Source organism: Pygocentrus nattereri, chromosome 11 (genome assembly GCF_015220715.1).
Source record: "Pygocentrus nattereri isolate fPygNat1 chromosome 11, fPygNat1.pri, whole genome shotgun sequence".
NCBI lineage: Eukaryota > Metazoa > Chordata > Actinopteri > Characiformes > Serrasalmidae > Pygocentrus > Pygocentrus nattereri.
Genome location: NC_051221.1, coordinates 12,945,612 through 12,959,545, shown reverse-complemented (window position 1 = coordinate 12,959,545; position 13,934 = coordinate 12,945,612). Strand labels below are relative to the sequence as shown.

At 42.0% G+C, this 13,934-nt stretch overlaps 1 protein-coding gene and 1 non-coding gene across 4 annotated transcripts in view; both read left to right on the top strand.

Moving 5' to 3' along the window:
* Window positions 1–13,243, top strand: part of atp10b (ATPase phospholipid transporting 10B) — a 49,253-nt gene extending 36,010 nt beyond the window's left edge. For 2 of the 3 annotated variants that reach the window (XM_017711550.1, XM_017711552.1), the window contains exons 14-21: window positions 4,223–4,478; window positions 5,012–5,088; window positions 5,444–5,569; window positions 6,864–7,064; window positions 9,441–9,521; window positions 9,636–9,740; window positions 11,355–11,542; window positions 11,771–13,243. In XM_017711550.1, the coding sequence (XP_017567039.1) occupies window positions 4,223–4,478; window positions 5,012–5,088; window positions 5,444–5,569; window positions 6,864–7,064; window positions 9,441–9,521; window positions 9,636–9,740; window positions 11,355–11,542; window positions 11,771–12,005 (1,269 nt within the window). In that variant the 3' untranslated portion in view covers window positions 12,006–13,243. The remainder of the gene's footprint in view (window positions 1–4,222; window positions 4,479–5,011; window positions 5,089–5,443; window positions 5,570–6,863; window positions 7,065–9,440; window positions 9,522–9,635; window positions 9,741–11,354; window positions 11,543–11,770) is intronic. The other variant, XM_017711551.1, reaches the window with a different exon arrangement.
* Window positions 1,658–1,822, top strand: LOC119264540. Its single transcript, XR_005131111.1, has one exon. It is a non-coding gene; the product is annotated as a U1 spliceosomal RNA (small nuclear RNA).
* Window positions 13,244–13,934: the final 691 nt, after the last annotated feature.

Here is a 13,934-nt window from a genome sequence, read left to right as displayed (position 1 = left end):
GATGTAAACACAATAATGCAGTGGGTTGACCAGACCAATGAGGAACAAAAACATAAAAACCTCAACACCACACTAGGGTTGACAATCAGCTGATACCAGCTGTAAAAAGTACTATGGATTAAAATAAGCTATTTTTAATTGAAGGACTTAATTTAAGACACCTAAACTACTTAACCGCTCTGCTATCATACAATAATCACTACACAGTTAACAACTTGACATGCCACAATGTGGGTGTGCTATTTTACTCTAGATTTGTTACAGAATTGAATGCAATTAATGCTTTTTCTCTGATACCTGTTCCAATACTGATTTCTGGTAACAATTCGGTGCCATTTCTAGTAGCTAACAAGTAATGGAAGCATTGAGGCAATGCTTGATATATGCTATTGACACAGACAAAATACAGGCTTCAGACTGGCCTGCCATTTAGCAAAGCAAACAGTACGTGAATTGGGTGGGTTCTCATCAGCTAGTTTGAGGCAGACCCATGAAAACAAAATAAAGAGAATGGATTTATTGACATGACATGAACCTCAATAACAACAAACAGTCATTTCTGACCTCTGAGTGGTGCTGCAACACCAGCTATAGAGGGCAGAGGGCAGTGGTGATGTTTGTTTATTTGAGCTCCAGTCATGTCTGTCATCATTTGGGAGCTGTCAGCAGATTTGAAGCAATATATCTACCATATCAACCATTTGTACTTTAATAGGTGGATAGAAGAAAAAAAAACTAATAAATAATCACAATTTTTAACATGTCTGTTAATTGCCAGCTGAAAGGTTTACTGATGGCTGAAACAGGTCCAGCTGTTAGATGGTTGCTACTTTTGTTGTTATTTATGTGACACAGATTTTTTGTTTTCATTTTACCAGAAAATTAGATTAGATTTTTTTTGGCTGGGACATCGCTTTAAGCGTCTGAGTGTTCCGTCCTCCGGCCTATAAGCCTGCATGCGGTCAAGCTTTGCCGCTCCCTCTGAGAGAGCCCTGCACAGTAGAAGCGGCTGTATTTAGTTTAACTGGGGCAGGCGAGACATGGCGCTGTTCGTCACTGTGGGCCCTCGGGGGTAGAATTCCGTGAAACCCGCGGTCAGACATTAACGTTTGCCTGTAACAAGGCAGCGATTTGACAGACATGCTGTTTCTTTATGCATTTGCCTCTGTCCCCGAGCCTTCAGTCTGGGAGAGCAGGGCGGAAGTGAATTTGCAGATGTTGAAAAGGCTCGTTTTGCTGTGCTGTAATCCCATTTCCACAGCGCTGAGGAGGGGAGGAGACAGCTTCTGTTTCAGACATGCTCTCCCCCTCCACCCCAACCGCAAGTCTTTTTGACACAGCATCCTATTCAGCTTCTTTTATGTTTGTTTAGTGAGATGCTGCGTTTAGGCCACAAGCGAGCAGAGAAAAAGGGACGATTGAAAGAAAAGGAAGGGAATAGCGGACACAGTGGCTAAGAACTATAACCTTCACCAGATGACTGCTGTTTAGGAATCTCCAGTATCTCCGCAGCTAAAACAACCCTGACTATTAAAATAACAGTTTAGCATGAAAAACACATTTCCACTTATCCCTCATTGAGTCGATCAGTTAAGAGGTGTCTGAAATTTGCTTCTTTAGGCTTACTCTGGAGCTACGTGGCTAATGCTACGAGGCTATACTTACCTGGCAGAGGCGATACCATGATCACAAAGGTGGTTCACCCAGGGCGAGGCTCTGCCATTGCACTTCAGTGGTGCTGGCCCTTGCAAATTCCCCCAAATGCGAGAATCTCGACTGCGTATTTTCTGGTAGTGGGGGACTGCATTCGCGCTCTACCCTGACAATAAGGGGCAGTCGTGGGATGGAGGTTATGAAGAAAGGTCACCGGTTCGATCCCCTCGGCCGACAGTATGTGACTGAAGTGCCTTTGAGCAAGGCACCTAACCCCTAATTGCTCCCTGGGTGGTGTGGATAGGGCTGCTCCGGGCAAGTGTGCTCACTGCCCCCCATGGTTCTCAGTTGAATTCAGTAATGTACTGCATGCTTAAATCATCACACACTTGCCTCAAACCATGTAAGGTAGTTATGTAACCTCAAATCTACTTGCTTATGTGCCTTCTGACACAGAATCACGTACTGTTATCTATCAAAATTGATCCAAGTAAGTCAGTCACATAGCTAAAAGTTGTAGCATTAGTAGTAGGCATCTTGAAGACTGACGTTTGTCCATACTGTTGGCTATTCTTTTGTTTAGACAAATGTACAGTGATGTAGTTATGCAGTTTGCAGGATGCTGAGTGGTGCTATATGCTGCTATAGCTTCTTATCAACATTAGGCTCACAGGTCCAGTGTAGAACTAGGTACACTAATTTCAGACAATGAACATGTCTTAGCTGATCAACAACACTCGAGTAAGGAAGTTTTCGCTGAACTTCACTTGGAGAATGTGTGTGCATAACACTCTGCATTCGTGTATTCGTGTCTGTGTGGCTTTCACATGAGATTCTACAGCAGGCCGCAACCTTTTATACAGATATTACGCAGATATTTTCCAGACCGCTTGCCCTGAGGCTACTGTCATTCACACAGCTGGATTAAGTCAAAGCAATGATACCAAACCGGACAGAGACAGAGACAAGACAGTCTAGACATCACTGACACAGCCATGCACTGGTCCTCTGGCTGTGCTGTAAATATAATGACCTTAAATAATTGCAGGGTGTGAATAACGAACTGCCCATTTGGGCCGCAGGGGTACAGAGTGCAGGTAAGGCCAGGCCCTAAACCAAATTTCTGACACTGACTCTATCCAAACTGAGATGATTAGCTGAGCCGTGTTTGGTGGGCAAAGTTTATTTGTTTAGTTTGTTTACCTAGCTTACATGTTACTGACCTATGTTTGCTTAAATGTTTCTATAGACGACAAGAGTCTCAAACTACCAGCCTCAAACTTTCCAGCTTCTTATTTCGTGAGATATATTCATAATTTATTCCTAAATTTGGTCTGCAAATCAAGTTTTCTATGCTAAATATTTACGTCACGTGGCTCCCTTAGCTTCGCCCACCAGACACTGGCTGGACGGCTGGTTACCTACTGTAAGAATATAAGATCAGTTTAGGATGATGAAAGCGATGTTAAAGGTGCAGTGTGTGAGATTTAGGGGCTCTATAGGCTGAAATGGAGTGTATAATACAAAACCACTTGCTCATTAGTGTATAATCACCCATAACTACAAATCGTTATATTTTTGTTAGTTTAGACTGAGCACTTCATAAGAAGCAGGTCCTCTTCCAACAGAGACAGTCTTGTTGCACTACCACGTTTCTAGGGTAGCCCAGAATGGACAAACCAGACACTGGCTCTGGGGTCTTTTACGTTTTTACATTGAAGTGGCAGCTTGAATTTGGTGGCACTGTGGCACCGTTTGGAAGACTTAGAAAGAAGAATCAGTGGTTGCTGCAGGTGCTGGCTAGCCATTTGGTGTTATGAAGTTTGAGGACCCAAATTTTGACAAATGGAGAATCATACTTCTTACTTTAGCACAAGAAAAAAGCAAGGAAGGGTGTATTCTCATCAATAAAGATGCAAAAACATGACGGCCACCGTGGATTCTAATACATGCTTGGAAAAGGAGGGGTGAGGATGGGTTTTTAATTGGTTGCAATATGCAAACTCGCCACTACACTGCACCTTTAAAATCAAAAATCGCATGCTGTGTGCAAGAGAAACCAGCAAACGATGCTGTGTCGCAGCATCAAGGCTGCACATTGAGCAGGTATGATTAAGTGACCCTTATTAGTCCCACAGTGGGGAAATTTGACCCATCTATGCAGTGAAACACCACATACACACTAGGGGCAGTGAGCACACTTGCCTGGAGCGGTGGGCAGCCCTATCCCCAGCGCCCGGGGAGCAGTTGGGGGTTAGGTGTCTTGCTCAAGAGTACCTCAGTCACGTACTGACATGACTAGACTCTGATAGTTGGTTAAATCTGCCAGCACATCCAGCATGTCAGAGGGACACAATGCCATTATTAACCTCATTTTTTCATTACTTCACTCATCAGAAACTCCAGTGCTACACGATACGCAAGAAGAGCTATCACAAAACTGATCTGTTGCCAAAGTTTTCTTTTAACACTTTATATATCTACCACAACGCATATCTTTGGCCTGTATCCATGAGCTCCAGGCTCAGCGTTAACTTTGCCTGCTTTGTTCCTCTCTCTCACCCCGCAGGGCGCGTGTAAGACCATGCTGAATGGAATTTTGCAGGAGCTGCTGCGGAACGGGAGCCTGGAGAGCGAGGCCAGCATTGGGCTGGTGATTGACGGACGCTCCCTGAGCATGCTCCTGGATGATGACCTGCAGATGCAGTTTGTGCAGCTGTGCACACGCTGCCGCTCGGTGCTGTGCTGCAGGGCCACTCCTCTGCAGAAGAGCAGGGTCGTCACGCTGCTGCGGCGCAGACTCAAGGTCATGACTCTCGCTATAGGTAATGCACAGAGAATGCTTATAGGGGCTTTCGACAGTCATCAGTCTGTGACGTTACTATTGTTTCTTTTCACTGCCATTGAAATATTATTTATTATTGTTGTTTTATTCAAAAATATCTTCTACAGCAAGGATTGGAATACAATACACCAGAGGTTTTTGGGGTTTTTTTTTGGTTGGGATATTTTATGTTTTTAGTATACAAGAGGAAAATGATAAATATCAGTAACACAGTAAAGTATTGTCAAGTTGGATCTATTTATCTTTTCATTCTTGATGCTATACAGCTTTTTTGGACATTCTACAGCTCTGTTCCTCATTCGGGACACATCTAATATGCCTATGTCATATACAAAACCATTGTATCTACAACAAGTTTCAACAGGCATTACTGAAAACCTTTCATACATTTGAATAGTCATTCCAAACTTTTGAGTAATAGCGCATGTACTACTATTCTTCTATAGTGTGTACATGTTTGGGAGCATGTAACTCGTCTAAATACTAAAGACATGATCTCTTGGGCACCTTCAGGTGATGGTGCCAATGATGTAAACATGATTCAAGCAGCTGATGTGGGCGTGGGAATATCTGGGCAGGAAGGGATGCAGGTTTGTGTTGGCCTTTTCAGCCTCTCTCTCTCTCTCTCTCTCTCTCTCTCTCTCTCTCTCTCTCTCTCTCTCTCTCTCTCTCTTTCTCTCTCTCTCTCTCTCTGTCTCTCTCTCTCTCTCTATCTCTGTCTCTCTCTCTTTCTCTCTCTCTCTCTCTCTTTCTCTCTCTCTCTCTCTCTCTCTCTCTCTCCCTCTCTCTGTGGATATTTTCAGAGATGCAGTTAAGAGGATCAAATGACTCATATAATTCACTCATCCATTGTTGAATGATATTGAACGACATTTCTGCTGCTGACTGTCTGGTGTGTGTGTGTGTGTGTGTGTGTGTGTGTGTGTGTGTGTGTGTACTCATAAGGCTGTCATGGCCAGCGACTTTGCGATATCTCGCTTCAAACACCTAAAGAAGCTCCTCCTGGTTCACGGTCACTGGTGCTACACTCGACTGGCAAACATGATCATCTACTTCTTCTACAAGAATGTGGTAACTATCACTTTTGTGTGCATGTAAAGTTTTCCGATTTTAATGAACACACTTTCTTACCTGTTATTTCTGTTTTATTATTCATTATTTATTCAATATATTCCAGTTTCATACATAGTTAAAAATTAAGGTTCTTCAAGGGTTCTTTACTAAGCAAAATGGTTCTATGCAGAACCATGAACACTCAAAAAAACCCTTTGCGTGATTAAAGGGATCTTCGGACTGATGGATAATGTGCCGTAGATCAGGGGTAATTAAAATTCGATAAGGTCCAGTTAGAGAAAATATCCTCAAGCAAAGGTCCAGAACATCGTAATGTCTAACCTGCATTATAATTGTAAACTTAAGTAGCAGAGTAGTTATATCAACATCCTATACAGTCAACAACTGAATATCAAATCAAATAAAGCACAATTCAGTGATGTTTCAACACATTTATTGTCAGTTTTCTCTTTTTAGAGCACGACATGTGAAATAATCTGACTCACTTTCTTCTCTGACTGCTGTTTCTCGCATCGTCCCTCCCCTGTGTATGCGTCACTCACTCGAGTCTCAGTGCTCATCGTAATGCACAGATCTGATTGGCTGAGTAGCGTCACGTGTGATATTTACAACGCATGCGATTGGTCTGAGAGTTTCCAAGGCCACTAAATTGGTACCATAATGATTAGAAAAACTACGCTGAATAAAACAGGACCACCTCTTTGAAATTAAATTCTCCATAGTTTATTGGTTATAGGTCCAGGTCCGCATAGGAAAACGTCTGGGTCCAGATTCGGACCGCGGTCCGCCTGTTAGTGACTTCTGCTGTAGATGATTCTAAATAGATTCTTTTTAAAAAGGGCTCTATATAGCGCCAAAAAGAGTTCTTCTACTGTTGTAACCTTGACATCGTAACAGTAGTAGAACCCTTTTTGGTGCCATATAGGAGCCTTTTTAAAAAGTATACATTCTCCATCAATCTGAAGACCCCTATAATCATCCAAACTGTTCTTTGAGTGCTCATGGTTCTATATAGAACCATTTTCTTTACTAAAGAACCCTTGAAGAAACACCATTTTAAGAGTATAAGTAATGGTTAGATAATGTAAGCAAATGTAAGGTAAACTTTAAATCCATCACACTTATGTCTTCAAATAGAGGCGTAAAGCAGTGAAGTGTGATTAAGCAGCACTACCATTCACTGCCTTCCTCCAGTTTGACCTTGAAATGACTAGGAATGCTTTCATTAGTAGCTGAAATGCTACTCATGCCCCCTGCACACACACATCACCCTACTATTACCTCCCACCAGGCCTACGTCAACCTCCTCTTCTGGTACCAGTTCTTCTGCGGCTTCTCTGGCACAGCCATGATTGACTACTGGTTCATGATCTTCTTCAACCTCATCTTCACCTCTAGCCCGCCCATCATGTTCGGCATCATGGACAGGGAGGTGTCTGCCTACATGCTGCTGCAGCTGCCGGAGCTCTATAAGAGGGGTCAGCATGCTGGGGTCAGTGCTCAAACAGCAAGCCATGGTCCACAAAACCTTCATACTAAGTCAGCAAGATGACTGCAGAATGTTTTGGTTTGATCAGTCTGGACAAAATGGCACAAATACACAATATTACAATGGAGCTTTTTCTGAGCTTTGATAAGCGGGAACAGGCAAAATGCACCAGTAGAGCCGTGTGTTTAGAAATATGACCAAAAATGATGAGTACAATGATTTTATGCTCTTTTTTGAATGAAACACAGTTGGTCAGTGTTGCTTAACTACTTAACTACTGACGATATCCACAGAATGGTCAGAAAAGCATACCACCACCACATTGTCCACCCTTACTCTGTTGCTTTTGTTACGCAATTAACAAGAGTCTCTATTCTTGCTGTCAACAATTTGACCAATCAACCAATCAGCTCATAACAGAGGTTCAACTGGGCACATTGACTGTGTTGGCCCATCAAAACCCAGTGCCCAGTCCAAAAGCCATGATTTTGTTCATGCTTTTTGGTCCACCAACCAGGCAAGCAGTGGGAGTATTTCATCCGTCTTACCCATAACCATGTTCACAAAGCTACACAACAATGTCATAAGCCTCTCATGACAACTGACATAACCTTATACAGACCTTCATAACAGCTTAGGCCACCATGTGTGAGGAAAAATTAGATCAAAACCAACAAAAGAACATTTACAAAAACTTGGAATGAACTTTTAAGCATTTATGTAGATTTAGGTCGGCTGTTATGAAAGGTTAACATCGTGTTTTTGGATCTAAAATAGTGGAATAACAACTACAATAATGGACAACCTTATTTATTTAGTGACTTTAAAGATACTGTATGGGTCATTCTACAGAAACATCCACTTTTATCTATCCATAGGAGTCACTGGTGTTACTGATCGTCATTGGTGTTATACATAAGAAAGGTAACACCAGAGACATTTTTAATGTGAAATGCATTTTACAAAACGGCTGCTGCAGAGCATCAAACCACACGTTGTGCATCATGGAACATCCAGTAAAATATGACTTCAGCGGAAAGCTTCGTATGAAATCGTGAGCTAAAGGAGAACATTTCTGATTGGCTGAAAAGGCACGGTGAACTTACCATGTGCTTTTCTTCACAGATCTTCAGAAAATAGGTAAAAGGAAGTCAAGTGATGTTATTAAATGTTTTATTTTTTATTTTTTAATTTGAAACAAGAGTTTTTTTTGTTGCGCAGCAACACCAGTGACACGACTCCTGGGAACCACAGCTTTCGTTGTATATTTTATAATATTTATTTGCCGTTTGTTTTCTTTAAGTAATTTAAATCATATATTTCATAGTCATGTTTAGATTATTTCAGTTAAAATGGCAGAAAAATGTTGTTTTACTTCAAAATATGGCCACATCCTTTACACATGACTGTGAGGATGAGCACTTCTGTGGTGCTTGCACTTGATGTAAATCTAATTGATGTAAAAACAAATACGGCTAAACTGAGAAGATGTAATTGTTTATATAAATTATAGTTTTATTTTCATATATAAATGAATTGTAACCCTAACACGTTGTTTTTTAAGTGCAGTATAATCTGTAAATGCAAGGGACACAAAACTGAATGTCTTCTATAGAATGACTCATATAACTCATATGACACATGACCATGGTTTCAGCGAGGAGCTTTAGACGGCGTTCTTTAGAACTTTAGGCACTCCATGGTATTGACTCAGATGGGTGTGAACTGGGCTCAAACTAAATATGAATGGAATGTCATATTAGTTACGTGAGAGTCTGCTCACGTCTGTGAACACTCAGTCGTCACATGTGCCACAGGTAATGAAGGGGTTGCACTGTGGTGAAAGACTTCACCACAGCTGTGGTGATGTGGCATCACATGCACAGATGCCTACCACTGTTAGGCGACATGCAAGAATTCTCAGAGAGCTCCAGCATTAAAGCTCACCTGATGAAAAATTCCATCTCTGACGTCAGAGCTCAGTGTCGTATTACGTACTGTCACAGTCCCATATGTCAGAATGCAATCGAGCAGAAACAATGCAAACGCTGTACTGTAGAGCTCTGACATCAGCAGTCACAATAATTGACATGATTCCACTTAGCATGCAACCAGGCACCATACGGCATTATTCGCTTGTTTTTGTGCCATATAAATTCTAAGAGAGTACTTCAAAATTGCTGTCGTTACTAATGTTGAATGAAAGCTTGTCAGGACACGTTAGCTTTATACACAGGAGATCATGCAAACTCTCCCCCACTAGGTTTCATGCAATGTTGACCACATTAGCGTTTCTAAGTGAAGTGTTTTTTTTACATCAAGCCACGACAAGATAGTGCTGCTATAAGCCTGAGTCAGGCTGTTTTATTTCAATTTCAGGGATACAGGCGTTCGACCTTCTGGATAGCTATCCTAGATGCCTTTTATCAGAGTCTTGTGTGCTTCTTTGTGCCATACTGGGTAAGGATGCCTTTCATTCTACATAAATGCTGGCTTGTTTGTTTATCCTTTCAAGTTCACATTCATGCTCATGCAGGCAATTTGGCAACCAAGTCTTTCTTGTGCGTCTTCTAGACGTACGCAGGCTCTGATATCGACATCTTCACTCTGGGAATTCCCATGAACACCGTGTCTCTGTTCACCATCATCCTTCATCTGGCAATCGAGATCAAGAGTTGGGTGAGTCGTTCTGAGTCTAGGTTGAACGAACACTGGCTTCAAGTGTAGACAGGGGACTCTGCACATGCATCCTGCTTTTTCCTCAATGAAACTGACTCTCTCGATCAATGTGGCTCCCAGTTAGAGTCCTAGCCAAGGATGTTACACATACGAGGGATTTGCCTTGTCGAGTGCACACATGCATGGCGTGTAACATACTAAGTAGAGCAGACAAGCACACAGACAATGAAATATCTCCCTAAGGGACGAATAAAACTACAATAAACGGAAAAGAATAAAAATGGCCAATGTGAAAGGAGCTAAAGAGATGTGCGAATGCAGCAGCTGTGCTTTTTGTTATGTTAAAGTTTTATGATGACTGGACCATTAGAAGTGCAGCACAATCACTTTGAATAAATGATCTTTACATTCATTTACACAGGGAGTAAAGAAAGTTGGTTGACATGTAGGCCTTGAATATACATATCATATAATAGCTATTACATACAGAATATTACAGAATGATATACATTTTGGGTAACACCTGACTGTAGGTTACTGGTCGTAAGGCTACATGACACTGACATAACCCTACATAGCCCTACATACGTGTTTATAAATGCGTATTCCAATATTCACTATACAGGTTACATTTTCAGTTTTGATCAAAATGAGCTAAAGTAACCTTTATGACCGATGACACGTAGTCTTTGTATTTGTCAGCATTTGTGTAGTGTTTATGTCAGTTGTCAGTCACGACAAGCTGATGTAGGTGTCATGTAGCCTTATGAACACTACAGTACAGTAAAGTGTCACCACCATTTTTACGTTCTGTGCTTAGCCTTCAAGATTTCCCAGCTCTGTTGCGTCTAATCCAACTTAGAGTTTTTGTTTATGAGACAATAAGTTCAGGATTTCTTGTTTAGCCTTTCATAACTTTAACCTTAGCTCAGTCTACTCATGGCTTTTCTGGTAAAAAGGACCGGATGGGTCCACCAAGATCTGCATTTCCAAACTTAACGTGCTCTAGAGCAGATTAGGTGTACAGCAAAAGGTGCCATGGTGATTTCTTGTGAGATTTGCGGCATCAATCATATAGAAAATCTACTGCTTTTCAGCAGAGGTGATACATAATTTTGCATAGACATCAAGAAATTATTTGAATAATTATTATTCCAGTAAACAAAGTGGTGACAGTGCTGCTTTTTATATTTCCTGTATGATTTCCTTTCCCTGCTTTGATAAATAAGCCACTTGACTCCTCCTCATGTTTCCCATGATTGGCTGTTTGTCGTATATGTCAGTTTCATGTGCGCATGCCCAAGGATTCATCTTAGTTTGAACATCCAAACCTGGGATTACATAGAAAGTTATTAATTGCTGTTGTAAAATGAGTTAACTGCAGGTCTGTTGGTCAGGTTGTGTGAAGCTGTTGAATGTGTTTCGTAAGACGGGGTCCAGGTGTGGTAGAATGACGGCAACATTACAGTGGTGAAGGGCAGGAGCTCCGCTGGACTGGGCCTGGGAACCACTGCTCTGCCATTGTTGTCAGCCAAGCCAGTCATTTCCTAACTGCTGATTTAGAGTAATGGGGCATCACTGATGTTAATGATTTCTCCGTTTGGCTGCTTGCAGACAGTGGTGCACTGGGTGATCATGGTGGGCAGTGTGATTGTTTACTTCGTTGTGAGCCTGGTTTTCAGTGCCCTCTGCGTCAGCTGCAACCCTCCCTCTGACCCCTACTGGCTCGTGCAGGAACAAGTGGCTGACCCCATGTTCTACCTGGTCTGCATTTTAACCACTGTCGTAGCACTGCTGCCAAGGTAATCTGATCACTTTCTATTCAGTTTTGCTCACTCTTTACAGTAACAGATGCATAACACTGTGCCCTTTTTTTAATTTTATTAAAAACAAACAGACAAAAAAAAAATCCCCTCCACATCCTTTATTGTGAAGTAACCTGCTCCCTGTAAACTGGCCTTCACTCAAGCTTCACTCAACTGGTTTTTCACTCAAGCCTGGCTGTTTTTCATGAGGACTCTCTCTTGCAGGTACACACTACATGCCCTGAGGGGAACACTAGTGCCATCCGATCACCTCAAGGCAAGGCAGAAAGACCAGCTGCCTCCCCACCACCGGGACCGATGGCTCAGAGAGTATAGAAGCCTCAAAGAACTGTGTGCTTCTTTCCCCAGCATGTCCTCCTCTACTGTCCCACAGGACACAACACAGAGTCCCAGTACTCCAACTGCCCCACTGTCCAGCAGCACTAGAGTACAGAACTGAAGCACAAGAGCTGCTTTTTCCAGAACTTTTCTTGAGACTCGATGCTCCACGACATTATTGCAAAAGGTGAAAGTGATTTGTACACTGATTTGCACAAGGCCATGTGCCTTATTGGGAGAGGTCAGACCATTTGTATGGGTGATGTTTCACAGACAGAAGTGCAAAAGCACTGTTTTATGCACAAAAATAAAAATGTACTGCGTTAAACGACGCGTGTCTGGTCAGCTCAGACGAGGAAAAAGCAGAATAGCTCAAAGCAGTCTGTCCTCGGCTCCTGAATGTGCTTCCTCCGGCCCCCTTCTCTTCTAACAAGCCTCATGGATAAATGCAGAAGGCTGATCCAAACCAGGTCCCTGAGGTTCTCTCGGGCTCCAGGCAGAGGTTCAGACTATTAGGCAGCGCGATCCGCACCGGCTAATCGATACATTTCTCACAGTTTCTCACCAAAAAGCTGCGTCTCTCTGGACCATCTGGGTGCTTTGGTAGCATTTGCTTCCCTGCGAGAAACCTACTTTCCCCTCGTCATGCAGGGCGCATTTGTATTCACGAGCGCTTCGAGCTGCTCATGAAATAATTGAGGTTTGCAGATGTTACATAATATCCTGGTATTTTCAGTTCATGTATCCGTATTGAGAGCATGTTGGGCTTGATGGAGAGAGACAGAAACACAAGCACTGCAGCAGGACTTAAGAGCATCTCTGGCTTTGTAATTACACTTAATTCTTAATTATTTAAGGTTGGACTAGGCTGCCCGTGTGTGAAAATAATCTGCTAAAGCAGAGGACACACGGAACCCCCCCCCCTTTTTGAATACTTAATTGTATCTCTGACGTCCTTCTGACGTTCCTCACTCTTGAAGGGGTCAATGATGATCCCACTTGCATGGTCAAGCAAGCAGATGAAGCAGAGGGAACGTTTCACTCTTCCCATTCACGTCTCGCTTAAGGGTGCTCTGTGGCTGAAGCTTGCAATAAAATGGGTCTAGCACTGATTCGATTTGGAGAGCTCGCTGCATTTTTATGTAAAGCTGTCAGAGCCTGTTTCGGTGGGCCACCTCTGCCATCTAGTGTTGGATTCCTGACCTGCAAAGACATCGCCATGAGAGAGACAGGAGGAAGAGAACAAGATGGATGATGTTTCAATGTCAAAAGTACATATTTATGCCTTTTTATGTTACAGTGTTTGTTAGCTGAGCTTACCAAACCATCAACATTCATTAAATCAGCCTCATTCTTTTACACGTTTTCCTGTCTTGAATATCTTTTCTGATCACTATGCAAATGAGAAAGCGAAGGTGATTTATTACACACAAAGAAAACGCAACACTAGAGATTCCATAACACAAAGTCAAACTTCTGAAATTAAGCGTCTTATTTTCACAGAGAAGAGTTTATTGCCACTTGTAAGTTCGCAAGAGTTTCCGTGTTCAGTGTTTTTGTAGTTTGGTTCAAGAATACCTGATCTAAGCCTTTAAGGTAAATCTAAGGGGTTCAGTAGTATTTAGGGACCCATAAGCTACAGTTATGTATTTTATATATGTGTGTTTGTGCAATAAAATAACCAATTTATTTTCTTTATTACTTTAAAGCATCCTTGGGTTTTTGAAATACAGATTAACCATATTATTATTCTCATTATTTTATTCTATAGAATTAAGCAAGCTGCCTTGTTTAATAAGAAGTCCAGGCTAAAACACTCCTGATAAGATCCATGTGAATGGGCAGGATTAAGCTCCTATAGGCTGAATAGGTGGAGATATATACAGGGTGAGTCAAAAAAAAAGTCACAGGGCACCGTTTTATTTTATGTTTCATGCTGTCACAAGCCTCCACGATGCGGTGCTGAAGGTGGTGTTTGTTGTGGATTTTCTCATCATACACAATTTGTTTGAGATGACCCCAGAGATAATAAAATAAAAAATAAAACAAA